Source organism: Hyaena hyaena, unplaced genomic scaffold (assembly GCF_003009895.1).
Source record: "Hyaena hyaena isolate Hyena2069 unplaced genomic scaffold, ASM300989v1 scaffold_392, whole genome shotgun sequence".
NCBI lineage: Eukaryota > Metazoa > Chordata > Mammalia > Carnivora > Hyaenidae > Hyaena > Hyaena hyaena.
In genome coordinates, this window is record NW_024081017.1 from 1,313,229 (window position 1) to 1,339,561 (window position 26,333).

General features: G+C 54.5%; 1 protein-coding gene across 2 annotated transcripts; it reads right to left on the reverse strand.

The window, feature by feature from the left end:
- Positions 1-1,505: 1,505 nt before the first annotated feature.
- Positions 1,506-25,756, reverse strand: KANK2 (KN motif and ankyrin repeat domains 2). Of its 2 annotated transcripts, none has more exons than XM_039251018.1 (12): positions 25,543-25,756; positions 24,480-24,594; positions 22,822-24,036; positions 12,110-12,277; positions 11,908-12,010; positions 10,714-10,953; positions 10,156-10,243; positions 9,399-9,618; positions 8,367-8,509; positions 5,833-6,033; positions 5,657-5,746; positions 1,506-3,627 (listed from the first exon to the last, which is right to left on the reverse strand). In XM_039251018.1, the coding sequence occupies exons 2-12, from the start codon at positions 24,514-24,516 to the stop codon at positions 3,574-3,576; spliced, it is 2,559 nt and encodes an 852-aa protein (XP_039106949.1). In that variant the 5' UTR covers positions 24,517-24,594; positions 25,543-25,756; the 3' UTR covers positions 1,506-3,573. The 2 variants fall into 2 exon arrangements, with proteins under 2 accessions (XP_039106949.1, XP_039106947.1); XM_039251016.1 differs by having other exon boundaries at positions 5,833-6,120.
- Between the last annotated feature and the right edge of the window lie 577 nt (positions 25,757-26,333).

Below are 26,333 nucleotides of genomic sequence, written 5' to 3' on the forward strand. Positions count from 1 at the left end.
ACTTTAAATAAATAAGTGGAAATAGCCACTTGGGACAGTGCCGGTGTTGTGGAGAGCAAAAGGAGTTTACTGTGACTTTTCTGTTGCTTTGAACATTGCTTACAATGAGCCCTTATATTTATTTGCCATTTTATTTTTAAATGTTTATTTTTGAGAGAGAGAAAGCACGACTGGGGCAGGGGCAGAGAGGGAGGGAGACAGGGTCTCAAGCAGGTTCTGTACTGACAGCAGAGAGCCCAATGTGGGGCTCGATGTCGCCGACCTTGAGATCATGACCTGAGCTGAAGTTGGACACTTAACCGACTGAGCCACCCAGGCGCCCCTTTTACTTATTTGAGAGAGAGCACACAAGCTGGGGAGAAGGGCAGAGGGAGAGAATCTTTTTTTTTTTTTTAATGTTTTATTTATTTCTAGGGGAGAGAGAGACAGCGTGAGCAGGGGAGGGTCAGAGAGAGAGAGGGAGATACAGACTCTGAAATAGGCTCCAGGCTCTGAGCTGGCAGTCAGCACAGAGCCCGACGCGGGGCTCAAACCCACGAACCGCGAGATCATGACCTAAGCAAAAGTCGGACGCTTAACCGACTAAGCCACCCAGGCACCCCAGAGGGAGAGAATCTTAAGTAGGCGCCATGCTTAACACTGAGCCTGACACAGGGCTCGATCCCACGACCCAGGGATCGTGACCTGAGCCGAAATCAAGAGTCAGATGCTCAACCAACTGAGCCACCCAGGCGCCCCTAAAAAAGCGATCTATTTTATTCTTTTTTTAAAAAATGTTTTATTTATTTTTGAGAGAAAATAGAGACAGCATGAGCAGGGAGGGTCAGAGAGAGAGAGGGAGACACAGACTCTGAAGCAGGCTCCTGGCTCTGAGCTGTCAGCACAGAACCCGACACAGGGTTCGAACCCACGAACCGTGAGATCACGACCTGAGTTGAAGTTGGACACTCAACCGACTGAGCCACCCAGGCGCCTCTAAAAAAGCGATCTAGGGGTGCCTGGGTGGCTTAGTCGGTTAAGCGCCTGACTTTCGCTTAGGTCATGATCTCGCGGTTCGTGGGTTCGAGCCCCGCGTCGGGCTCTGTGCTGACTGCCAGCTCAGAGCCTGGAGCCTGTTTCAGCCTGTGACTCCCTTTCTCTCTGACCCTCCCCTGCTCACACTGTCTCTCTCTCTCTTCTAGAAATAAATAAAACATTAAAAAAAAAAAGCGATCTATTTTATTCTTTTTTAAAAAAATGTTTTATTTCTTTTTGAGAGAGAGATAGAGACAGCGTGAGCAGGAGAGGGTTAGAGAGAGAGGGAGACACAGACTCTGAAGCAGGCTCCAGGCTCTGAGCTGTCAGCACAGAGCCCCACGCGAGGCTTGAACCCTTGAACCGTGAGATCATGACCTGAGCCAAAGTCGGACACTCAACTGAGCCCCCCAGGCGCCCCAAAAGCAATCTATTTTAAAACTTAAAGAGGAGTACAGTGAGGAGACAAAGACCAGACAGTGACGCGTGCACATTATCATAAAGTAGTTTTATTAAATTCCTTTACCTTCTAAAAAACGATTACAAAAAGGAATACTTCATTTAAAAGTGTAATACTGTCTTTATGGACGTACCGTGGTCGGGAAGTGAACTTCAAGGGCATGAATACACGTGGCAGGAGAACAGGGGACAGAGGCGGGACATCCCTGTAGCCTAGCGCGCCAAGCCCGATGGGGGTGGGGGGAGCGGGCGAAGGGAAAGCAGGGATAAATGCGGAGTTATCTGGGGAGGGGTGTCGAGGAGCTGCTTTGAGGAGCTTAACTTGACCATGACCGCTGGCTCCAGGGCCAGACGTGCGGGCACACGACTTCTGTCCCGCTTCTCAAAGCTGCCCAAAGTTGTGGCCTTCTGTCACATACCAATTGTCCCCAGTAGGCTTTGGTTTTGTTTTCTCTCCAGTTTACACACACACACACACACACACACACACACACACACACACAATCTAGGATGTCTCCTTCGACCATCCGAGCTCTTTTGTCTCGGGTACCTCCTCTGTCAGCCAAAATCAAAGCAAGCCAGGCTCCATCAAGCCAAGAAACCTACTTTTGTAGGAGAGAAGCCAGCGCTGCGCTTTCCTGAATGAACAGCAGTGAGCATTCAGGGCCAAGTGGACAGAACCGGCCGGAGAGAAGACAGGACACCTATTCCCTTAGGGACCTTCACTGCCTGTCAGAAGGCACTTAACTCCTCAAGGCTCAGAACCCCTTCCCCCCGTTTTTTGTTTTTTTTTTTTTTGGCTCACAAAAGGAAGGAACTGGAAAGAAACCTATGTGGACACTGGAGGACAAAACAGGCCATGGAGGAAAGCGTGTGTGTGTGACGAGCCCGATTTCCAGCAGGCTCTGTTCCAAGCAGCTCCGGAAGGCCTATAGGTTGTGTTTAAAAAAAACACACACACACAACACAACAAAACAAAACCAGCTGGCCCTTGTTTGGTTTTCGCCAAAGCCCTGGCCCTTTAAGTTTGCACTGGGAGCCCTCAGGGGGGCAGCCAACTTTTAATTGTGCGCACATGGAGTTTCTGGAGCTTGCCCTGTGCTTTGCCAACATGCACAGACCCTGGTTTTTGTGTTTTTCCCCCCTTTGTGGGGAAAAATTCTGGAACCGGGGGAGGATGAAGACAGCCCCGTTCCCCGGATTCTCAGCCCGGGGACTCCAGCCGCTGCTCTGGGAACCGGATTCATTTCCTGAGTCCCCAGGTCTGAAGGATTTTCTAGGAAAATTAATATTGCCCAGGGCCTCCAGGCAGGGAGGGGACGGATTTCTGGGTGATCTCTCGATGTCTCGGCTGCTGGGTCCTGAGCGCCACCCCCCCCCCCCCGTCCCACCGCCCCTGAATGGGGGTGACTTAGGCCATGGCAGTGAGAAAGCAGAAAAAAAGGACTGAGCTCCCTGCCCCGGGTGACAAGGACAGAAATCTGTTTTGTGAAGAGACCAGAACACAGTTCTCCTGAGAAAGCTGTCTGGTGGGGAGACGGGGGGGAGTGGACAAAACACCATTATATAACCAGACAATTAAATGTGGGGCGGGCGAGGGGGGCGTGAAGCCACTGCAGACATGACCCGTGCGGGATGACGACATTCAGGATTAAAATGAAACTATGCGATTCCAGTGACTTTCAAATTTGGCAAGAAGGCATACGATTTCTGCGGCCCCCCCATAATGATAAAAAAAATACAGTATTTTTCCCTTTAGCCCTCCTCCATCTGTAATTGCCAGTCGATTGTTCTCGGCGTTCTTCATAAACCCACGCCCCAGCCTCAGCCACTGGCGCCGATTTATGTAAGAATTTCGCTCCAGTCTGCACCGCGGCCGCTTTGAACTGGTGGAGCAGGAAAACCCCGCTGCAAAGCTGGAGGCCTGGGCTGCCGGGGGCTCCCCTGGGAAGCAGCAGGAAAGCCCACTTGCCTTTGTGACGCGGGCCCTGGTGGGTATGAGCCGGGGGTGCTGGCGAGGGAAGGGGGGGAGGAGACGCGGGAGGAGGGACGGGTCGCGCTGGGGTGGGCTGGCCGGCCCCCCCCAGGCCTCCCTCCCGGCTATTCTTCGGCAGAGGATGACGCAGGACTTTCGTCATCTGACATCGGAGCAAACTGAAACAAGAAGCAGAATTCCTTTTGTTTGGCATCCTTGCCGATGCCTACGAGGTGCCAACTTGGCTGGCCGGCCCTGCGGCTGGGGTGAGTGGGCAAGAGGGACTTGGACTCCCTTGGCCTCAGGGAGGTGATGTTCAGAGAAGCAAATGAATGCCAAGGAGGGTTTTCATCACGGATACAGGGTGGGGGGGAATGAAAGTGGAGAGCAGGTAGTCAGGGATGGGGACTTTCAGAGCGATGTGGAGCGCTCTGACATAGAAAGCCGCAAGTGCAAAGGTCCTGAGGCAGGGGCAGTGGCTACTGGCCAAGCAGACTGAGCAAAGGGGGAGAGGAAGGAGAGTAGGGGGCAGTGAGGGTAGTCGTGCAGGTGGGCTCTGGGGAGGACTTTGGCTTTTTCTCTAAGTAGGCGGACAGCCACAGGGGGCTGTACCCTCACTAGGGTGTTCACGGTGACCTCTCCCCTGGGGGGAGAACAGGCCAGAGGCGGCAGTGAGGCGGGGAGGCAACGGGAGGGGGCCAGGTAGACGGTGGTGGATGATTAGGGCTTGTCCCCCAGGGGCTCCTGGGGGCAAGACCACACATCACCCAACAGGACATCACCGGCTCCCATCAGCCCCATCTTCCAGCTGAGGAAACTGAGGCCCAGAGCTCTTCCCCAGGTGATGCCCCGAGCACCACAACTGAGCCCCGGGGGCCCCAACACCCTGGGGAACGAAGCTGAAAAAACCCAGAGCCTCAACGAGAATCTGGAAGCCACGTGCGAGACAGATGGCTGTTTGGGGGAATCACTGCTGTTAACAGCCACCGTGCCACCCTCGGACCGGGCCCCCGGCATCCCTCGGGGAGGCCAACGCAAGGCAGGAGTGAGGAGGAGGGAGCGGGGAGTTTCCTTCCCAAGGTCTGGAGTCACATGGACCCCGGGGCCTCCACTCCTTCCGATCTGTGAGACCTTGGGCCAGGGATGTGACCATTAAGCCTCAGTTTCCCCACCTGAAAAATGGAAATAATACCAGTACTTTATGCAGCACAATCAAGCCACTGCGGAGGGCTCGAGAAATCAGGCCCGAGAGGCACTCAGCGGACAGTCCATCAGACTGGAAGAGCTTGCCTCCTCCATCAGACCAAAAGGGATTGTCTCCTCCATCAGATAAAGGTATTGCTTCATCTCTAAAGAGGCCTATGAGGAGTGCTCGTCTCCCCCTTCAGACTGGAAAAGCTTTCTCCTCCATCAGACACTTATGCTACATTAAGTATCAAAATTATCCTCCTGTGGGGCGCCTGGGTGGCTTAGTCGGTTAAGCTTCCGACTTTCGCTTAGGTCATGATCTCTCGGTTCGTGGGTTCGAGCCCCGCGTCGGGCTCTGTGCTGACTGCCAGCTCAGAGCCTGGAGCCTGTTTCAGTCTGTGACTCCCTCTCTCTCTGACCCTCCCCTGCTCACGTTGTCTCTCTCTCTCTCCTAGAAATAAATAAAACATTAAAAAAAATTATCCTCCTGTGACGCTTTCAGAGAGTGTTTTGCTAACAGGCATGATTTCTTAAAAGAGATAATCTTTACAATAAGACATCTCAAGGCCTTTAATACACTGACACGCTTCGAACGAAAGCCAAAGTCCTCACCGTGGCCCACAAGGTCCTGCATGATCTAGTGTGTCACCTCCCTACCCTTCCCTCCTCCCAAAGGGGGGCCCTCGATGCTCCTCAAACACACCAGGCACGCTCCTGCCTCAGGGCCTTTGCACTGGCTGCTTCATCTGCACGGACAGCTACACAACTCACCCCTTCATTGCCTCAATAGCTCCCCATCGCTTGCTGCCCCTCTAGCCTTGTTTTGGATTTCTTTCTGGCAGTTACCCCGCCTGGCTCTGATACCCCATATTGCGTATCGTGTACCTTACCAGACACCTGCTCTGTGAGGGCAGAAACGGTTTCCTGTTTGGTTCAGGGCCACGGCTACCAGGGTGTGTCTTCCGCGCCTTCCCGAAGCCCCCCCTGCCGCCCACAGTGGCCCGGGGGCCCGGCACTCACCGAGCACTTGATGTTCATGCGGGAGTACAGCATGGACGCAATTTCACTGTGCCCCGTGTCCAAAGCCACCATCAGTGCTGTGCTCCCGTCCTGTGAAGATCCCCTGCTGTGAGGAGGCCCTGAGCTGTGCTCCCGCCCTCCCTGGGGTGCCCCCGGGCCGGGGAGGGGGGACTCACGCGGTCGGTGAGGGAGATGTTGCAGTTGGGCACCGCCAGCAAGAGCCCCGTGATCTCCTTGTGGCCGTGCTCGCAGGCACACATGAGGGCCGTGGAGCCGTCGTCATCCTGCACGTTGACGTCCGCCTCACACGCCAGCAGGGCTTTGACAATGTCCACGCGGCCGTGGCTGACCGCGAGCATCAGGGCCGTCTGCCCCGCCTGGGTGGGGCAAGGGACAGGCTTATGGACCACGCAGACCCCAAGGTGTGACGGCCTTGCTCCGGAACCCTCCATGGTTCCCGAGTCCTGTGGCGGCAACAGCATCTCCACTCAGGGCCTCCTTCCAGATCTCGAACGAGCCCTCCCACCACTGGGCCTTTGCACTTGCTGATCCCCTGCTCCTCCTGCTGTCTCCTTCTCATCCCTCACATCTCGGCTTAAATGTTTCCTCTTCCGGGAGATGCTACTTGATTACCTGCTCCCACCCCCAACTAAAGCAGGTTCCTAGCTCCCGGGTATAAATATACGTAAACATTTATCGAGCTGAGATTTCTATGCTTTTCTGTAAGTCAGCTAAGCCTCAATGAAAATCAAATCAATGTTGGGGGGCCTGGGTGGGTGGCTCAGTCAGTTAAGCATCTGACTTTGGCTCAGGTCACGATCTCACGGTCTGTGGGTTCGAGCCCTGCGTGGGGCTCTGTGCCGACAGCTCGGAGCCTGGAGCCTGCTTCGGATTCTGTGTCTCCCTCTCTCTCTGCTCCTCCCTTGCTCATGCTTTGTCTCTCTCAAAAACAAATAAACATTAAAATATTTTTAATGGGGCGCCTGGGTGGCTTAGTCGGTTACGTGTCCGACTTTCGCTGAGGTCATGATCTTGCAGTTCGTGGGTTCGGGCCCCACGTCGGGCTCTGTGCTGACTGCCAGCTCAGAGCCTGGAGCCTGTTTCGGAGTCTGTGACTCCTCTCTCTGACCCTCTCCTGCTCACGCTGTCTCTCTCTCTCTCTCTCCTAGAAATAAATAAAACATTAAAAAAAAAATTTTTTTTTAATATTTTTAAAAAAATCAAATCAATGTTCATTAGCAGAGGAGTAGAAAAAGAGCCCGTGGTTTACCCGCACTAAAGAATATTAGTCTTAGGAAGAAACAGAGCACTGATGCACACGGCCTTGTGGACGAACCCTGGAAATACTATGCTTGGTGAAAGGGGTCAGCCCCAAAAGAACACATACTACGCGATTCTATTTCTGTAAAATATCCAGAACTGGTAAATCAGTAAAGATAGAAAGTAGACCGGTGGTTTCCAGGAGGGTGGCTAGGAGGGGAAGTGACTGCTAATGGTGCCATGTTTCCTTTGGGGGGCGGTGATAAGAATGTTCTGGAAGTAGATAGAGGTGATGATTGTACAACATTGCGAATGCACTAAATGCGATTGAAATCGTGTACTTTAAAAAGGATAGTCTTTTTTTTTTTTTTTAAGTAAACCCTACCCCCAACATAGGGCTCGAACTCATGACTCCAAGATCAAAAATCACATGCTCTGCCCCTTGAGTCAGCCAGGCGCCCCTAAGAGGGACAAGCCTGTTTGAACTTCACCGCAGGTAAAATAAGGAAGCCACTGAAATATCGTTTTTAAAGACAAACTAAACCCATAAAAAAGCAAGTGGGGTCTGCTCTCATTCCGCCCCAGGACCGCGCCCTGTCCGTCTCCTTCATCCTACTGAGGCTGTTGCAAATCCCTCCCTTTCTTGCTGTCCCCATGGAGCCCTCTGCCCAGACACGTCTTCACCCCAGTCCCCTCCATGCTCTCCCGGCTTCTGCTCCCCCACATGCAGCTAGAGGGAGATTTTATTTTATTTTAATGTTTTATTTTTTTCTGAGAGAGACAGCATGAGCAGGGGAGGGTCAGAGAGAGAGGGAGACACAGACTCTGAAACAGGCTCCAGACTCTGAGCTGGCTGTCAGCACAGAGCCCGACGCGGGGCTCGAACCCACGAACCGCGAGATCATGACCTAAGCGAAAGTCGGACGTTTAACTGACTAAGCCACCCAGGCGCCCCGCCCCGCGGCTTTCTGCAGCCCCCAAGTCCCAACCCGCTCCAGGCCTCTGTGCTGCCCGAGGGGCGCTCGGCTTCCAGAGCTCCAGGCTGGCTCGGGAGCTGCAGGACAGCGGGTGCTGTGCCTGCCTGTCCACTGCGTGAGCCCCAGCGCCCAGCAGCTGCCCAGATGGTGGAGGGCGTCGCATTAAGAAAGGTAAAGGTCCCTCCCACACACCGGCCCCGTCTCCCCCCGAAGGCCCTGTCTCAGAGGCAGCCTGGCAGGCAGGTCATTAAGGATGGGGTTCTAGACCCAGACTGTCTGGGTTCAAATCCCACCTCCTCTAGTCTGCCCTTGAGGAAATGAGCGCTTCTCTGAGCCTCAGTTTCCTCGCCCGTGGAGTGGGGATTCTCCCCCTGGGCAGGGAATGAGATCACGTGGGGGCCTGGCGCACAGCCAGGACCTCGTATTGTAAGCGCGAAGGGCCGCCTGGGCCTGCGGCGCGGAGGGGCCTGTACCTGGCTGGCTTTGGCGTTGACATCTCCGAGCCGGAAGAGCTGCAAGACGGTCTCCAGGTCGTCCTGGGTGTGCAGGGCGGCCAGAGCGGTGAGCATGAGCGGGCTGTAGCCGGCCCGGTTCTGCCTGTCCACCTGGCAGACACCTGCGGGGGGGGGGGGGGGGTGGCAAGGAGGACATGAGTCCTCAGACCCCGCTGCTCCTGGCCAGGCCTCTGCCTCAGACCCGGGGGAGGGTCCGTGAGCAACAACCCACATCTCCCCCCGGCAGTGTGGCTGCGCCCCAGTTCCTCCCCTTTCTCAGGCTGAGAGCCCCATTCCACCCCAGGGCCCCCGCCTCCATTATGCCGCCCCATGAGACGAGGGGATTCTAAGGGCGAGACTGTCTCCTCCATCAGCCGGGAAGACCTCTGACGCTGGCACCCAGGCTGAGCGCTTGGAACTGGGGATGCGTCTGGAAGAGCTGGCCCCCTTCAGACTGGCCTAGATCTTCTCCATCAGACTGTGGGCTCTGCCTCCTTCGACAGTCTGGGAGGCTGCCTTTCCTATCAGACCAGGAAAGGACAATTTCTTCCTGCCTCTTCAAGGACCACATCTTTTAAGTCCCAGAGTGGAGGCTATGTCCTTCTCTCAGACTAGGGCTCCGGAGGGGTCAGCTTCCTTACACAAGGGGCTCTGGGGGTGGGTGGGGGGCAGAAAGTCTACACGTTGTCCGTAAGAGCACGTCTGCCTTTTCCAGTATGCTAGGGCTATGGGTAGGGCTTGAGCCTCCCCCACCAGACTGGCATGGTGGTGTCTCCCCCATAAGACTGGGAGGGCAGCGTCTCCTCCATCAGACACGCAGGATCGGTGTCTCCCCCAACAGACTGGGAAGGTGCCCCAAGAGACTAGGACGATAGTGTCTCCCCCATCAGATGTGCAGGGTGGGTGTCTCTTCCACCAGACAGGGAGGGCCGTGTCTCCCCCATCAGACCATCATACGGGGTTAGCAGCCAGCCGCTTGCCGGGTCCCCCTCGGCCAGCCGCGCGGCTCACCACTGTCGAGCAGCTGTCGCACAACGGGGAAGTTGGCGTGGGACACGGAGTAGTGCAGGGCCGTGTTGCCGTTGCCGTCGGCGATGTTGACCACGTAGTCCAGCAGCCGCGCCGACATGGCCCGGAAGGTGACCAGGTGGCGCCGCACAAGCTCGGGGTGGGCGTCGCTGCGGCAGGCCAGCCGCAGCCACTCCTGGAGCACCGTGGTGTAGGCCACCTTCTGGACACGGGGCGGGGGGAGGAGAGGCGTCTGAGGGCGGCGGCAGCCCCTGGACGGAGCCCCGGGGCGGGAGTGCGCATCGGGACACCCGCACCCTGAACCGGAGCCTGAAGGACAAGTGGGGACACCCTCCCCAGGTGAGCCCCTGGCCTAGAAAGTGTGCATCCCCAGCGGGGACAAGGGCTCTCACGGGAAGTACAGAGGCTGCAGGCCCGGATGCGCCCCCGAGGGGGCGTGCGCGTCTCCGGCCCGGCCACAAAGGGACGCCCATCAAGAGACATGTGGCAGCGCCTGCCCTCAAGCCCCCCGAAGAACAGGAACCAGAGGCCAGGCTGCTAGCAGGGGACCACCCTCGGCCCCTCCCCCGACCCTGACCCCTCTCCAAGGCCCAGGACTCAAGTACCAACCCCCCCACCCCAAGCTCCCAGCTTGGATCCCGGCGTCCCCTCGAAGCAGGTATGGGGAGACCATGCACATGGGGCGAAGCTGGGGTGGCGGTGGGGATGGAGGGGCCCCAGGCGCAGGACCCCGTCGTACCAGCTCCCGCTCACTGAGGGCATTGGGGTTGTCCAGGTACTTTTCCAGGGCCAGGCAGGCTGAGATGAGGTCGGGGCTTAGCTCCATCCTGCCAGGGGCCGAAAAGAGGGGAGTTTACTTGGGAGCACTCACTTTGGCCTCCTAGGTGACCCCAGACATGGGGAGCACACAGATCCCAAGAGGAAGTGGACACATAGGCTAAAGTTTATGCCCAGTGGGCAGTGGTGGATAGAAAATCTTCTCCCAGGGGCAGATTTTCCCCAGGGGAAGAAAGACACAAGCAGGATAGGCAGGTGGGGCATCTGTCCCAAAGAATGTAAGCTGCTTAAGGACAAACTGCCTGCCCCTTAAATTCTAACCCCCAACAGGCCAAATTGTCCCAATCAGGCCCTTTAACAAAGCTTGCAGACCTTCAGATGACCAGGAGAAAGTGCTTCTTCGCTAGTTCAGACTAAGGTGTGCATGACTGACAGGAGGTCTGCTCAGAGGGCACGAATGGTGAGATCTGAGGCAGAGGTCACCCACCGTGTCAAGTCCCCGCACACACAGAAAACTGACCGGATGTCTTCCTCTGCATTTGCTCCTGACGCCCCCTCCTCCGCCGGCACGTGCTGAGGCTCCCGAGACGGCTGGCACTCCTCCTGGTGGGTCTTGGCCACTGCCAAACCCGGGGGCTTGAGCTGGGGGGCTTCAGCCACACTCGGAACCCTCTCCTCTGGCCCTGGGGCCTCGTTCTCTGTGCTCTCGTTGTCTGAGAAGTTCTCTGCTGTGCTGGAGTCCTCAGATGAGGACTCATATCTGGGAAGGAAGGATGGGGGCGTGGGGGAGGCATCGCAGGACTGAACAGGGGAGGGGCGCAGGGCTCTGACTACTGGACCTCTCTGGGCCTTGGTTTCCCCATCTGTTAAACGGGAACAACGGCAGTATCAGCCTCTCAGACCTGCAGGGATGTGCTCTACGGCACTCTGCACATAGTAGGTGCTCAATAAACACTAGTTATGCCTGTGATCGTGCTTGGGGTGGGTCAGGGAGAAACACTGCTTTTCACCTTCTACTCCTCAGTACCTCTTCCCCTTTTGCCCCTTGTGACCCTCACTGCTTCAGACCCTCACCCCTGCAAACAGGACCGTCCTGTGTTACTTGCTGCCCCTGGACAAAGTCAGCGCTTGTGGCCTTGGCATTTGAGTCCCCAAACCATTCCTGTCTACTCCTTCCTATGCCTCTTGCTTCTTTGTGTGTTTTTCAAAGTTTATTTTTATTTATTTTAAAAGAGAAATAGAGAGCAAGCAGGGGAGGGGCTGAGAGAGATGGAGACAGAATCCTAAGCAGGCTCTGTGCTATCCAGAGCCTGATGTGGGGCTCAGGCTCACGAACCGTGAGATCATGACCTGAGCCCAAGTCGAGAGTCGGACACTGAGCTGCCTGAGCCCCCCAGGAGCCCCCTCCCACCTCTGAGCCTTTATCCAGGCGGTGCCCTCGGGCAGGAGTCTCCCAGCCCCCACTCTCCGCGTTGCTAGCTCCTGCTTGTCCCCTCCTTGGGTGACATCCGCGGTGACTGGGGCAGCACCTGGTGGCTTGTGAGCTCCCCCAAGGCATTAGGCCTCGCGGTGCCTCATCCGTCTACTGTGCCCCATCCGTCTACTGTGCCTTGGTTAAAGGCGTGTGAGGGGCCTGGACCAGAGTGCGACCTTGGACAGGGACAAACAGGAGGGGAGAAGATGAGGAAAGGGCGGGGGCGGGCGCTCCTCTTACCCGCCATTGACCCCCACAAACTGCAGGCTTCTCTGGGGGTTTGGGGGGTCTGCGGACTCCTCTCTGCGCTTCATGATGGACCGCACGCCTGCCGGGGGCTCGCCTGGGGGGACAGGTGGTGCCCTTAATGGATCTCACGAAGCCAGACCCCATGCCTTGGGTCCTCTAGTGCCCCGGTCCCAACGAGGCCGCCCTCACTCACCTGTGCCCCCCGCCTCTGCGGCCTCGCATGAGGCCGCCTGCCCGGTGGGCTCCGTGTTAGCAGCCTCACAGGCGGGCACTCCACCTGCCTTCTTCTCAGGCTGTGCCGGGGAGGTGGCCGCCAACTCTGGGTGTGACGAAGATGATTCTGCAGGAGCCTGTGGGAGACCTGGGGGGCAGAGGCAGGAAAAGAGGCGTCAGGAAACTGAGGCACAGAGGGCTGCCTGAGGCCACCCAGGGAATGAGCGGTAGAATCTGACTGCCTCTGGCAGCTGGTCAGGGACACAAAAAAGGTGTCACTCTGCAATCCTGGCTTGTGACACCCTCCACCCTCCACCACCACACTGAGGGTTGTCTGGAAACAGGGTTTGATCACAGCCAAGAGTCGCGGTCATGGTAGGAACGCCAATCTCCCAGGAACAAGCTCTGTGACCTCAGGTAAGTCACTTAACCTCTCTGTGCCTCGGGGGAATGACATTTCCTCCATCGTGGCATTGCTGTGCAGACTGAAGACCGTAATGCAGGGGGTGAGGGTAGGGAAGGGGTTTAGAACAAGCCTAAATATCAACAGTGCTCAAGGATCATTTGTTAATTCAAGAGAATTGCAACGACTATTTTGGTAAGATTTATTGTTATTATTAAGGTTAAAGAAGTTTTAATGTTCATTTATCGTTGAGAGACAGAGTGTTAGTGGGGGAGGGGCAGAGACAGGGAGACACAGAATCCCAAGCAGGTTCCAGGCTCTGAACTGTCAGTATTCGGGGTTCAAACCCACAAACCATGAGATCATGATCTGAGCTGAAGTCAAGTAAGTGCTTAACGGACTGAGCCACCCAGCCGCCTCTTATGTTTTTTATTTATTATTTATTTTTTAGAAAGAGCGAGAGAGTGCGAGCAGAAGAGGGACAGAGAGAGAGGGAGAATCTCAAGTAGGCTCTGCATGGTCAGCAAAGAACCCCATGTGGGGCTTGAACTCACGAAACTAAGATCATGACCTAAGCTGAAACCAAGAGTCAGACGCTTAACTGACAGGGCCACCCAGGCACCCCAAGATTTGTTACCTATTTAAAAAAATTTTTTTAATGTTTATTTTTGAAGAAAGCGGCAGAGGGGCAGAGAGAGGGAGACACAGAATCCAAAACAGGCTCCAGGTTCTGAGCTGTCAGCACAGAGCCCAATGCGGGGATTGAACCCACAAACTGTGAGATCATGACCTGAGTAGAAGTCAGACGCTCAACCGACTGAGCCACCCAGGCGCCCCAATTTATTACTATTTTAACAAAAGCAAGGTTGTGTCTATGGATATCACAGCTCCCTTCTTCTGAACTTTAAGCAGGGAACAAACACTTTAACGGTCAGGAAAAAGAAACAATAAGGATTATTAGAAAATAAAAATTAAAACCCCATCCAGGCAGATTTTTTTTTTTAATTTTTTTTAATGTTTTATTTATTTCTAGGCGCAAGAGAGAGACAGCGTGAGCAGGGAAGGGTCAGAGAGAGAGGGAGACACAGACTCTGAAACAGGCTCCAGGCCCTGAGCTGGCAGTCAGCACAGAGCCCGACGCGGGGCTCGAACCCACGAACCGAGAGATCATGACCTAAGCAAAAGTCAGACGCTTAACCGACTAAGCCACACAGGTACCCCCAGGCAGATTTTCAATTTGGGAAGATGAAAATATTCTGGAAATGAGTGGTAGGCATGGTTATACACCAATGTGAGTGTGCTCAGTGCTGCTGACAGTGTATTTATTTATTTATTTAAATGTGTATTTATTTATTTTGAGAGGGAGGGAGACAGGGAGAGCACGAGCGAGCACGGGAGGGGCAGAGAAAGAATCCCAAGCAGCCAATCTTATGACCATGAGATCGTGACCTGAACCAAAATCAAGAGTCTGACCCTTAACTGACTGAGCCACCCAGGTGCCCTGGAACGGGACACTTTAAAATGGGTAAGACGGTAAGTTTTATATTACGCACATGTTTTAACAATTTAAATTTTTTTATGTTTATTTTTGAGAGCGAGAGAGAGCATGAGCAGAGGAGGGGCAGAGATTGGGAAACACAGAATTGGAAGCAGGCTCCAGGCTCTAAGCTGTCAGCACAGAGCCCCATGCAGAGCTTGAACCCATGAACTGTGAGATCACGACCTGAGCTGAAGTCCAAAGCTTAACCGACTGAGCCACCGAGGTGCCCCTATGTTATCACAATTTTAAAAAACCACCCAGGTTGGCCAGAGGACAAAGGTGGCTCTGTGGGCCGTCAGTCCCAAGGGTGCCCACTGCCCATCTGGGAGTGGGGGTGGCAGAGAAGTCCAGGCCTAGATCACCAGCCTAGAGCCAAGTAGGAATAAATGTGCCACCTTTGGCGTGTGTAGGTGGCTCAGTTGAGTGCCCGACTCCTGATTTCTACTTAGGTCATGATCCAAAGGTCGTGGGATCAAGCCCTGAATTGAGCTCCTCGCTGAGCATGAGGCCTGCTTGGGGTTCGCTCATGCTCGCTCGCTCTCTCTCTCCCTCCCCCCTTCCCTTCCTCCCCTTCTCCTTTTTTTTTTTAAATTTTTTTTTAATGTTTTATTTATTTCTAGGAGAGAGAGAGAGACAGCGTGAGCAGGGGAGGGTCAGAGAGAGAGGGAGTCACAGACTGAAACAGGCTCCAGGCTCTGAGCTGGCAGTCAGCACAGAGCCCGACGCGGGGCCCGAACCCACGAACTGCGAGATCATGACCTAAGCGAAAGTCGGACGCTTAACCAACTAAGCCACCCCGGCGCCCCCCCTTCTCCTTTTCTGTCTTTTGTCTCTCTCCCTCTGTCTCCTCCCCAGCATGTGCGTGAGCTCTCTCTCTCTCCATCAAATAGAAAAAATAATTTAAAAAAATTAAATTACATTAAATTTTTTTAAAAAGTGCCACCGCAAGCATCCCCATCTCGCAACCAGCTCAGGTCCCCCCAGGCCAGTTGTGGCTTTCGTGTCACCACTTCCCCCGGGACTTCTTTCTACCACTGGCCATGGGCTCTGATTCCTTCTTTCCCTTCCACAGCTAAAACTTTTTGGACAGTAACTACTTCCTCAAGTCCCCGGCGCTGGTGCTCCGCTGGAGTTCAGAACAGAGAGTAAATAGTCCCCACAAGCAACACGAAGACCCGATGACACACTCAGCCACAAATGTGTCTGACCGCACCACCAAGTCCAGGGTGTGGCTGGGGGCCTGAACGCCTGCGGGAACCAAAGACCACTCCTGGGTTTTCATGTGAATCTCCTGATTTCTTTTTTTAAACTCTGTCACCAAATTCACACCTAACACACAAACAAAACCACTAAGCACACAGCTGGGCCAATCTGAATGCCTCAGGACCAATCTGAACAGGTCTGTGAGGAGGGGCCAGTTCACAAGGTCAAGGTCAGCCCCAAGCTCCTCATTTAAATACCTGGGAGGGGTCAAAGACCAGGTGAAACAACATTCTACTCAGTGAAATGAACCAGCCACCAGAGCGCAAATACTGTATGATTCCACTTATGTGAGGTCCTTAGAGGAGTCACGTTCGCAGAGACAGGAAGTAGATGGGGGGGGGGGGCAGAAGCTGGGGGGAGTTAGTGGTTCAGGGGGACAGAGTCTCAGATGGAAAAATTCTGGAGACGGATTGGGGGGTGCTGCGTGAAGGTGGGAATGTACCTAATGCCACTGTACTGGACGCTCAAATATGGGTAAGACAGTAAGTTTCATGTTAAATGCATTTAACCACAATTTTTCTTTTAAAGCGGGGGGGGGGGGGGAGGTAAGGAAAACAGAAACAGAGTGGCATCATAGCCCATTTTGCCCCAAGGGAAAAGCAGGCCCTGCTTCAAAAGTTTGCTGGGCTCCTTCTCGCTTGAGGAGTTCAAAGTCAGACACTGCGATGCTAAAACAGCAATAACAGTAATAAAACTGGCCCAGGGGCACCTGGGGGGCTCAGTCGGTTAAGCATCCGACTTCTCTCTCTCTCTCTCTCTCAGAAATAAATAAAACATTAAAAAAAATTTTTTTTTAAAAGGAGAAAGATTCCTTTAAAAACTCCTCAAAGCACAAACTACATGTGAAAAATACAAAATGATCTCATTTACATACAGAATCAGGAAAAAACAACAACTAGATGCGGAGAACAGACTGGTGGTTTCCAGGGGCAGGGGTGAGGAAGGGGCAGGGGTGAGGAAGTGCATACAAATTTCCAGTTATGAGACAGATAAACCCTGGGGATGTCATGTCCAACACGGGGACTGTAGCTAAGAATACCTTATTGTACGTTTGAAAGTTGGTAAGAGAGTAGATCTTGAAAGTTCTCATCACAAGAAAAAGTCTTTAACTCTGAGCTGACAGATGTTAACTAGACACCATTTTGCAATATGCACAAATATCAAATTGTTCTTTGCATACTTGGAGACAATGCTCCATGCCAATCATATCTCAACAGAACATGAAAAATATTAAAAATTAATAAAAGAAGGAGCGCCTGGGTGGCTCAGTCGGTTAAGGTGGCTCAGTCGGTTAAGCGTCTGACTTTGGCTCAGGTCACAATCTCACGATTCGTGAGTTCGAGCCCCGCGTCGGGCTCTGTGCTGACAGCTCGGAGCCTGGAGGCTGCTTCGGATTCTGTGTCTGCCCCTCTCCTGCTCATGCTCTGTCTCTCTCTCTCCCTCTCAAAAACAAAAGAAACATTAAAACATTTTTAAAAATTAACAAAAGAAAAGAAAAATATGATGGGTTTAATCCGACATGAAGATTTCTATCAGATTAAAAAAAAAAAAATCAAAGACAAATTTAAATGACAGAAAAGTACATACTGTGGGAAGAAATTCATTGCCACAAATGACCAAAGGGTCGAACAAGAATCAATAAACTTCTTCTAGGAGGGACCAGACAATAAACATTCTCAGTTCCCTGGGTTCTCAATGGCAAAAGCAGCCAGGGGACAGTATGCAAATGAATGGGTGTGGCTGTGTTCTGATACATTTGAATTAAATAGAATTTTGCTGGTCACAAAATGTCACTTTTTAAAAATTTTTTTAACGTTTATTTATTTTTGAGAGACAGAGAGACAGAGTGTGAGCAGGGGAGGTGCAGAGAGAGAAGGAGACACAGAATCAGAAGGAGACTCCAGGCTCCGAGCTGTCAGCACAGAGCCCGACACGGGGCTTGAAGTCACGAACTGCGAGATCATGACCTGGGCCGAAGTCGGATGCTTAACTGACTGAGCCCCCCAGGCGCCCCAAAATGTCACTCTTCTTTTCATATTGTTCAGCTATTTAAAAACACAAAAACTTGGGGCGCCTGGGGGGCTCAGTCGGTTAAGCATCGACTTTTGATTTCGGCTCAGGTCATGATTTCTGGGTTCATGAGTTCGAGTTCCTCACAGGGAGGGGGGAGCCTGCCTGGGGTTCTCTCCCGTTCCTCCCTCTCTGCCCCTCCCCCACTGTGTGCATGCAGGCACAAGCATGTGCTCTCTCTCAAAATAAAAAAATAAACATTAAAAATAAATAAATAACAAAACATAAAACAACATAAAAGCCATTCTCAGCTTGTGGGCCTATAAAAACAGGCAGCGGGCTGGATTTGGCCCAAAGGCCATAGTTTGTCAACCCCTATTCTGGAATATGCCAGGACCTTCTCAAAACTGCCCAAGGAAAAGTGGACAAAGGCTACAAAAAAGTGACTCACAGAGCAATCTTATATTAAACATGTATGGTGATGTCCAACCTCACCAAAAACCAAGGAAATGCACATTAAAACAAGGAAATCCCACTCTGCACCAGCACCGATGGGCCAAAATTAGAGAAAATTCCATGTTGGTGGGCATGTGGGGAAATGGCTCCTCAGATCCAAGCGTGGCTGGTGAGAACGTGGACAGGGAGAGCTTTTCCAGAAAGGATCAGACAAACGTCGGAGTGAAGTTGTGAATTCCCTGTGATCCAGCAACCTCAGGTGCCCACCGCGGGGGTATGGGGTAAGAAGAATGTCGCCTGCACCTCGGGCAGATGACTATGCAGTCATTACAAGTGACAAACCAGGTTTATAAACATCGGGTGGTGGGGGGAGAGTTCAAAAATAGTGTACAGACAGAAAAAAAAAAAAAGAAAGAAAGAAACAGTGAGATTGTTTCTTCTGAAATCACAATACCATTTTAGGAAATTAAACATGCCCAGAGCATATTTTTCAAGGACACTGAAATGTCTAAATAAGCTTCTGGAAAGTGGCTTGCAAGGAATGATACTAAATGGGCTGGTGTGTGTGTGTGTGTGTGTGTGTGTGTGTGTGTGTCAGAGAGCAGGGGTTGGCGAACTACAGACTGTGGGCACGATTTTTGCATTTTTAAATGGTTGGAAAAACAAAGAAGAATGCTATTCGGGACATGTGAAAATTACATGAAATTGAATATCCTACGGCCATGCTTGTTCCTTTATATATTGTCCATGCTCACAAGGTTACAAAGGCAGAACTGAGGCACTAAGCTCATCAAAATGTATATGTTAAATATGCAACATTTTTTTTGTAAGGCTTAAAAAAAAAAAGAAAAAGAACTAAGTGGAATTGAATCATTGCAACAAAGATCAAGCCCACAGAGCCTAAACTATTTGTCGACCCTCAGCACTGAGGGTGGAAGGGGAATGTGGAGAAAACATCAAGTAACACAAGGGAGCTGGGGTGCACAGACCAGCTGACATCGGAGATGGTCGCTGCGAGAGGAAGAGTTACATTGACTCAGTTTGGATCTTCTTAAGGCCACAGGACATTTAAAAAATTTTAAATCGTTCACCCGCCCAGTGTGGGAAGGGAGTGAGGCCACAGGGGAAAAAAGCAATTTGGCACCGACATCATGGTCCTCAAAAATGCTCTTCTGGAAACCTGTCCTGAGAAAACAGAAGACGCAAGGGATTTCCGCCAAAGGACGTCGTCGTGGCATTAATGACAGTAGAGACTGATGTGGCTGTTAAATAAATACTGCATCCCAGGACTTTTGTTTTTGTTTGTTTATTTTTGAGAGAGAGAGAGAGACAGAGTGCCAGCAGGGAGGGGCAGTGAGAGAGGGAGACACAGAATCCGAAGCAGGCTCCAGGCTCTGAGCTGTCAGCACAGAGCTGATGCAGGGCTCGAACTCCCGAACGGCAACATCATGACCTGAGCTGAAGTTGGACACTTAACTGACTGAGCCACCCCGGTGCCCCAGCCCAGGAATTTTTTAATGACAGGAAGAATGCCCCAGGATAATGTTAAATCAAAGAAACCCAGGGCGGAGTTTAAACCCTGGCTTCCTGAACAGTGGGCAACCACCCTGTGCCTCAGTTTCCCCATCTGTAAAATGGGGGTTAAAAACGTCACCCACCTCATACGGGTGTGCTGGAGCTATAAATGAATTAAAATATGAAGAGTGTCAAAAAGCACCCTGGCCCATAGGAAGGCTACCCTAAAAACTCTTAAAAATAAAATAATGCAGGGCATCTGGGTGGCTCAGTCGGTTGAGCGTCCAACTTTGGCTCAGGTCATGATCTCCTGGTTTGTGGGTTTGAGCCCTGTGTCAGGCTCTGCACAGATCCTGCTTGGGATTCTCTCTCCGCCTTCTCTCTGCCTCTCCCCTGCTCTCTCTTTCAAAAATAAAACATAAAATAATGCAAGACAACAAATTCTATCAGCTCCCTGTTGTCAGACTTAAAAAAAAAATGCATATTATTGTCTGCATTAAAAAATTCGGAAGGAAAGAATCAGAAGGGCTGACAACAGCTGGGCCTGGGCGGTGGTGGGTTTACGGGGGTTTTGTTTCGTGTTCCAGATTTTTCTGTACTTTCCAAACTTTCCACAAAGAATATGAACTGCTGTCATAGGGAGAGGTTTCCAAGAGCAAAGGAAATTTCACGGCCTCAGAGACCCCACGGATACGCCTGCCCGCCCCTTCTCTTCCCGGATCTCTCTGGAAGGTGGGGGGATGGGCCTTTGTGAGGTGTTGGGGCCTCTGCCGGCCACACCCACTCTTGCCAGCCTGAGGGGAAGCCAGCTTCTCACCCTCCCCTCCCTTGCCCCCCAGTGAGGGAATTCTACATGGCAGAGAACCTGGGCTCCTCCCTGCCTCCTCCCCCAGGGAGTCCTCCCGGACCTACCCATCAAGTTGGCGACCTAAACATGTGGTCCAAACACTTGTCAAGTCCTGTACTATCTAATTGCATTTTTCATATTGCTCCTCCCCAGTGGGTCTACAGGACCCACCTCTGAGGCTCAGGCACCTTGCATCTCCTCATCCCTATTTTTTTTTTTTTTTTAATGTTTTACTTATTTCTAGGAGAGAGAGAGACAGCGTGAGCAGGGGAGGGTCAGAGAGAGAGGGAGTCACAGACTGAAACAGGCTCCAGGCTCTGAGCTGGCAGTCAGCACAGAGCCCGACGTGGGGCTCGAACCCACGAACCGCGAGATCATGACCTAAGCGAAAGTCGGACGCCTAACCGACTAAGCCACCCAGGCGCCCCTCCTCATCCCTATTCTAGCTCATTAGGTATCTTGATGTTCTCAAGCCCCTTCCTCGCCTCAGGACCTTAGCCCCTGCTGGGAACACTGTTCTTCCACCCCGGTGCCACTGGCTGCTCCTTCTCTTTCCCATCTTGGTTCAAACAGCCCACAGCTAACCCTTGAGCACCTACTACGTGCCTGCTGCCACACAGAACACTTGATAGGAACTCACACATATGAACCTCACAGTGATCTGGTGACACTGGGTTGTCAGGACCCCTGATTTGCAAATGAGGCACAGGTCTAATAACTTGCTCAAGGGCACAGAGTTAGGGAGCAGGGAAATTGGAACCGGAACAGAGATCACCACCCCATGTAACTACTGCCTATCCCAGGCCCGTTTTATTTGCTTCTGACACGTGTGCCCTGAATTGGTATCTCTTCACTTTTTTTTTTTTTTTTAAATCACGGGGCTTCACTCATTTATTGGGGGGGCTCTGTCTGGTTCACTGACGCAAGCCCGATGCCTGGAAGAGTCTGGCACAAAGCAAGCGTTCAATAAAAGTCTGCTACGTGAGAAGACGTTGCAATGAACCAGCACACTCCAGTTCTGCCCAGGCAAAGCAGAGACGGGGCTGGCCGCAGCAAGCAGGAGTTAAGTGAGACATGAGGAAGGACTTTTGGGGGCAGCCGCCTGCACAGAGTGGGAACATCACTATGCCTGCGCGTCATGCAGGCTCGAAGCCCCACGGCTGCCCCCACGGCTGCCCAAGGTAGCACGTCTGGAATGGAGGTCGCCTCTTGGAAATCCTAAGGCTGAGCTGGGCGGGGCCCTTGGCCGGGGGCCAGAGTCCAAGGGCTGGGCGTTTGTGATGGACACAGAACAGAGAAGTGGTGTCCGGGACTGGCCAGGAACAACATGCAAAAGCAAGAAAACACAGCTGGGTCCCCACCCTGCAGCTTGCGCCCTCGGGTCCCTCTGTGGGGCTCTGACACTTGAGACTGGCTTGGGGACCTGAGCCGCACCTCTGAGCCCCTGCTGTAGCTTCAGCCTGACCTTGGTTTAGATCCTGGCTCGGCCACTTCCTGGCCTTGTGATACCGGGCAAGTACAGCTTTTTCCCAAGCCTCAGTTTCCCCAGCTAGGAACAGAATTGGCCCGAAAATTATCAACAGAAACAGCGACAGGCATTGATGGAGCGAGCGCTCACTGCGCGTGTCAATTCGCGGGATTGGGGTAGGGGGCTGGCGTTAGGTCACTTTACAGATGAGGAAGCTGAGGCCCACAGAGGTGAAGCCCCTCACCTGGGGCTACATCGAGAGGTAGAATTTGAATCCAGGTTGCTGGACTATGAAAGTCCACATTCCACGAGTAAAACCCTTACCATAGCACCTGGCATTAGGCTGGTGCTTGATAAAGAACAGCTGTTGCGATTATGAATCATTCCGGCAGCTTCTGCCAGAAGCCTAAGGGTGGCAGCGAAGGGACAGCTGCCATCTTGCACATCCCACATCCCCATTCCTGGCATGTGGACTCAGCACTTTCTCCAGGGGACATCCCTTTTGCTTCCTCAGGGGCCACAGGACTTGGGTGGGGCTCCTCTCCCCCCAGGGTAATGCAGGGCCAGGCAGTGAAGGACACAGTGATTGGCACGTGACTGCCCCCAGCCCATGGGAGACACCCCTGGGATTTGTTTCTTAGCACTATTCAGACTGAGACGTTGCCCTTCTATGGAGATGAAAGAACAGATGCCTAGAGTGGCGGGCCACCTTCATTTAGCTATGAGAGAAGACCCCAAAGTGCCCAGAAGAAGAGAGTTAGAGATTCTTGCTGATATATCTGAGCGCCTAGATCCAGCTATGCCTGAAGCTGTCCCTAAGTGACACGAACAATACATTTCCTTTCCATTGCTTAAACGGGTCTGAAATTGGCTTCTGCCATTTGCTGAATAAATTGGGAGGGTTTTTTGCCCCGCAAACCAATAGCCTTAGGGACCCTCCCTCAAGTACCTTCTGTGGTCTGGACACTTACAATGTAGTAGACATGGAAACACACACTTAACAGACACCCAATTTCTCCGCATGGTTCCTACAGCACAGAGTGAGCAGCCCAACTGTCCCCCTTTTCCAGATGCAGAGACAGAGGCTCTGAGAGCCGAGCGGTCGGTCTGATGGGGTCGGGGTTGGACCCTGGCCTTCACAGGAACAAAGAGGCCCTCTCCGCGCCCCCCTCTCCCCAACAATGGCTCACCTGCTGTCCCATCGCAGCTTCGCTCCGTGATGCTGATCTTCTTCACCAGGTGAACGTTGCCGGGGGCCCCAGAGGACGTAGGGAACAGGGTCTCTACGACCTCACGGCTACAGAACACAGCGGGGGGGCTCTCGACCCCTCCCGCCGCTGCCAGGGACCGCAGCCCTGTTCCATAGGGCTCCAGGCTCTGGGCCCGCTGTGCAGGGGCCCCAGCGGCCGTGCTGGCTGCCACCTCCACCTCCCGCGGCCCCTCTACCACGCGGACAGTGTCCACTCGGATCGGGCTGTCTGGCGGTGGCCGGGCCTGGGGCTGGGGCTCAGCGTGCCGGGCCTGAGCTGCCTGCAGCTCCTGCAGCGCTTTCTTGAGCTGGGTCTCCAGCACGGTGACCTTCGCGGCAAGGGCCGCCTCCCCGTCAGGCACCCCCAAGTCCCGCTCCCGGACCCAGGTGCCCACGCTCCTGGTCTCGAGAGACCCGGGACCCTCGAAGGGCTCTGGGAGGTCCAGGCAGAGCTCGCTGCGGCCCCGGGCCCCCGCGGGATGGCCCAGAAACTTCTGGCTCTTGAGCTGTACCGTGAGCTGCCGTTTCTCCTCCTGCAGCACCGAGAGCTTCACCTGGAGCACGGGGATCAGCTTCACCTGCTCCTCCAGCTGCCGCAGCTTCCGCAGGGCACCCGCCATCTGCTCCCGCACGTGGGCCAGGTGCCCGGCGCTGGGAGGCACGGGTGTGGACAGTCCTGAGCTTCGTGGCGTCGGGGGTGGCAGCCCCACGCCCACCAGAGAGCTTGTGGAGCCTGCGGCGCTGGGGGTCAGGGAGCCCAGGCCCGCGGGCGTAGCAGCCTGGTCCTCCAGGCGGCGACGGGCATCCAGCAGCGTGCGCTCGACACGCGGGTTGAAGCCGGCGCGGGTCTCTAGGGCACCGTACTGCGGGTAGAAGCCGCGGCCGCAGTAGGAATAGGCCGAGTGGCGGCTGTCCCCGCTGGCATTGGAGCACAGAGACTCGGTGGATGTCCACCAGGAGCCAGGACCTCGGGGCAGTGAGCTGAGGCGGGGCCGGCGCTGCACGGCCACGCGCCGAAGCGTGTGGCCTTTCTCGATGTCATCCACATACTTGAGAAAGTCCAGGTCGAGGCGGTAGCCGTAGGGCGTCTCCACGGAGTACGGTGGGTCAGGCTCCCGGGCAGGGAAGGCGGGTGGGGAGGCTGGACCAGGGGTCCCTGGGGCACGAAGAAAGACCAGGGACTCTGAACACTGCTGTCCCCTCCTCAGGGTGAAGGCTTATGTCCCTGGGAGAGTCCAGGTTCATATGCCCTAGGCTCCTAAGGACAAGAGCCTACTGGGTGTTTAACTGCGACTCCGGTCTCCGGGCAGGCCCTGTCACTCCCTCCGAAACCTGCAGGGCAGGGCTGTGCCTATACCCTCCCCCCTTCCCCCCCTCCCCAGGACAGGGACCCATCTCCCTTCTTAGACCAGCCCCCCTCCTTTTAAAGTCTGTCCCCTCCCCATCAGACCCTCCAGGGTAGAGCCAAATGGTCCTTATTCCGGCCCTCAGGGCAGGGCTGTGTTTTTAACCCTTAACCATCCCCCTCCCCCACCCAAGGTTGGACGTGATCATCTCCTACACCCCAGGGCTGGGCCCTGTCTTCCCGAGACCTCTGACCTGGGAAGGGAGCTGGCACGTGCAGGACTTGGGCCATCCTCCGGTCTGCAGAAGCTCCTCAAGGGTCACTTGGGGTCTGTGACTCAGATCACCTGCAGCTTGGGCTGAGGCTTACCTGGGAGGAGGGGTATTGGAGCTTGGAGTCAAGAGGAGTCTGCAGGGGAAGGTGTGTGTATGGGGGGCCAGCCCTCCTCCACGGCTGTCCCCCTCCCAACACCCCCTCTTCCCCAAGTCCGGGACCCTCTCCTAGGAACACACCCGGCCTGGCTGTGGAAAGGGGTGGGGGGCCCCCGCGGCCTGGAACAAAGAAACCAAACCTCACAGCCCGCCTGCACATCTGTCCAGCCCCTGGACAGGCTCCAGCTGTTCCCACAGCCCCGCCTCCACAAGGCCCTGGGCCGGGGGCCCCCCGAGCCCGACAGGCCCCACCCTTCCTGCACCCCTCCTCTCAGCCCCAGCCAGAAGCTGACTACAGGGACAGACGGGCTGAGATGGGCCGGGGGTGGGGGCCAGCCTTCCTAAGTACAGGAGAGCCCCCTGCTAGGAGCCAAGGACACACTGACCCGGAACCAGGAGAGACGGAGCTGAGGGCAAGGGACCCCAAAGCAGAGCGGGGTCAGGCCAGCCAGGGTAGGGGGGTGGGGAAAGTTGGGGGGGGGCAGTGAGGAGCAAAGCCTTTCCTCTTTATGGAAACAATTTTCTCTAAAAATAAACAGTTTAGCTGCCGGGCTGCACGAGAACTTCCTGCCCCCCCAGGATGTGTCCGGCTCAGGGGCGCAGCAGGGATAGAGGGCCCGGGGGTGGCCAGGGAAGTCATGGGGGTGGAGGGGAGGAAGTAAGAGAGGGCGCCTGGAGGCTGCAGAAGGGAGGGACAATCAGAGCCTCTCACTAACTCCCCCTCAGCCCTGGAGGCCAGCCAGGGCCCTCTGGTCCCCCGCACTCAGCCTGAGCCTGGCCAGTCCTTTCTGCTGTCTGACCTCTAGCCACCCCGCTGCAGAGGCCCCAGCCCTGCCCACCACCAGGCAGGACCCTTTCCGGCCTGTGGGGCCAGGGCAGTGGGTACCTGGGAGGGTGGGCCAGGCGGGGCACTGGCCGGGCATGAAGGCGGGGCTGGGGCTCCGGGGCAGGCCAGGCTTGTCCTTGTCTTCCACCCTGCTCGTCTCTTGCTTAGTGTCTTGCTTAGTCTCTCCACGCTCCTCTGCGTCTCTCCACACGTTCTGTCTCTCTGTGCCTCGCTCCACTTCCCTCTCCCTCTTTCTCCACGTCTTTGTCCTTCAACGCCTGGAACACAGTCACCGATTGTATGAGATCTGGGATTCCACCTGCTTGGAGGCTCACCCCCTACACTCCGAGGAGGAGACCAAAACCTCTTCTTCTGGACACCTGAGACACTGGTGGCCAGAACCAGGACTGGATTAGCCTGTGGGGGCCCCTGGAGGCGAAAAGCGGTGGGGCAAATAATGGTAATAAGTGTAATAATCGCCCCCCCAGCTCATTTGATCACAAAACGTCCCCATCGGGCACACAGTTATTGATTGCTCTGTTCTGCAAATAGGGAATGGGGGGGAGGGAGCGGGCGGGATGTACAGTGACTTGCCCAGGGTCACTGGAAGGGGAAGTTGCTGGGTCTGGACTTGAACCTAAGCCTGGCAGATTCCCCACTGCCGGCCCCACCAGCCTCACCCCCAAAGCCACATCCCTCTGCGTCCGAGGGTCTCCGAGCCATCAGACCGCCCTCTACCTGCGCGGATGACCACAGGTCAATAAGCAGCTGGTGATGGGCAGTGTGGTGGGGGAGGGTGCCTGTGGCTGAAGCCCCCCTCCCTCTATGGAATCCCTGGGATATAGGGAAAG

Coding starts and splice junctions, on each gene's coding strand:
- KANK2 (XM_039251016.1), bottom strand. CDS start 24,516: ATGGCCCAAGTCCTGCACGTGCCAGCTCCCTTCCCAG. Junction 9,619..10,155: donor CCCTCAGTGAGCGGGAGCTG/GTACGACGGGGT, acceptor CCCCGTGTCCAG/AAGGTGGCCTACACCACGGT. Junction 5,747..5,832: donor ACATCTCCCTCACCGACCGC/GTGAGTCCCCCC, acceptor GGATCTTCACAG/GACGGGAGCACAGCACTGAT.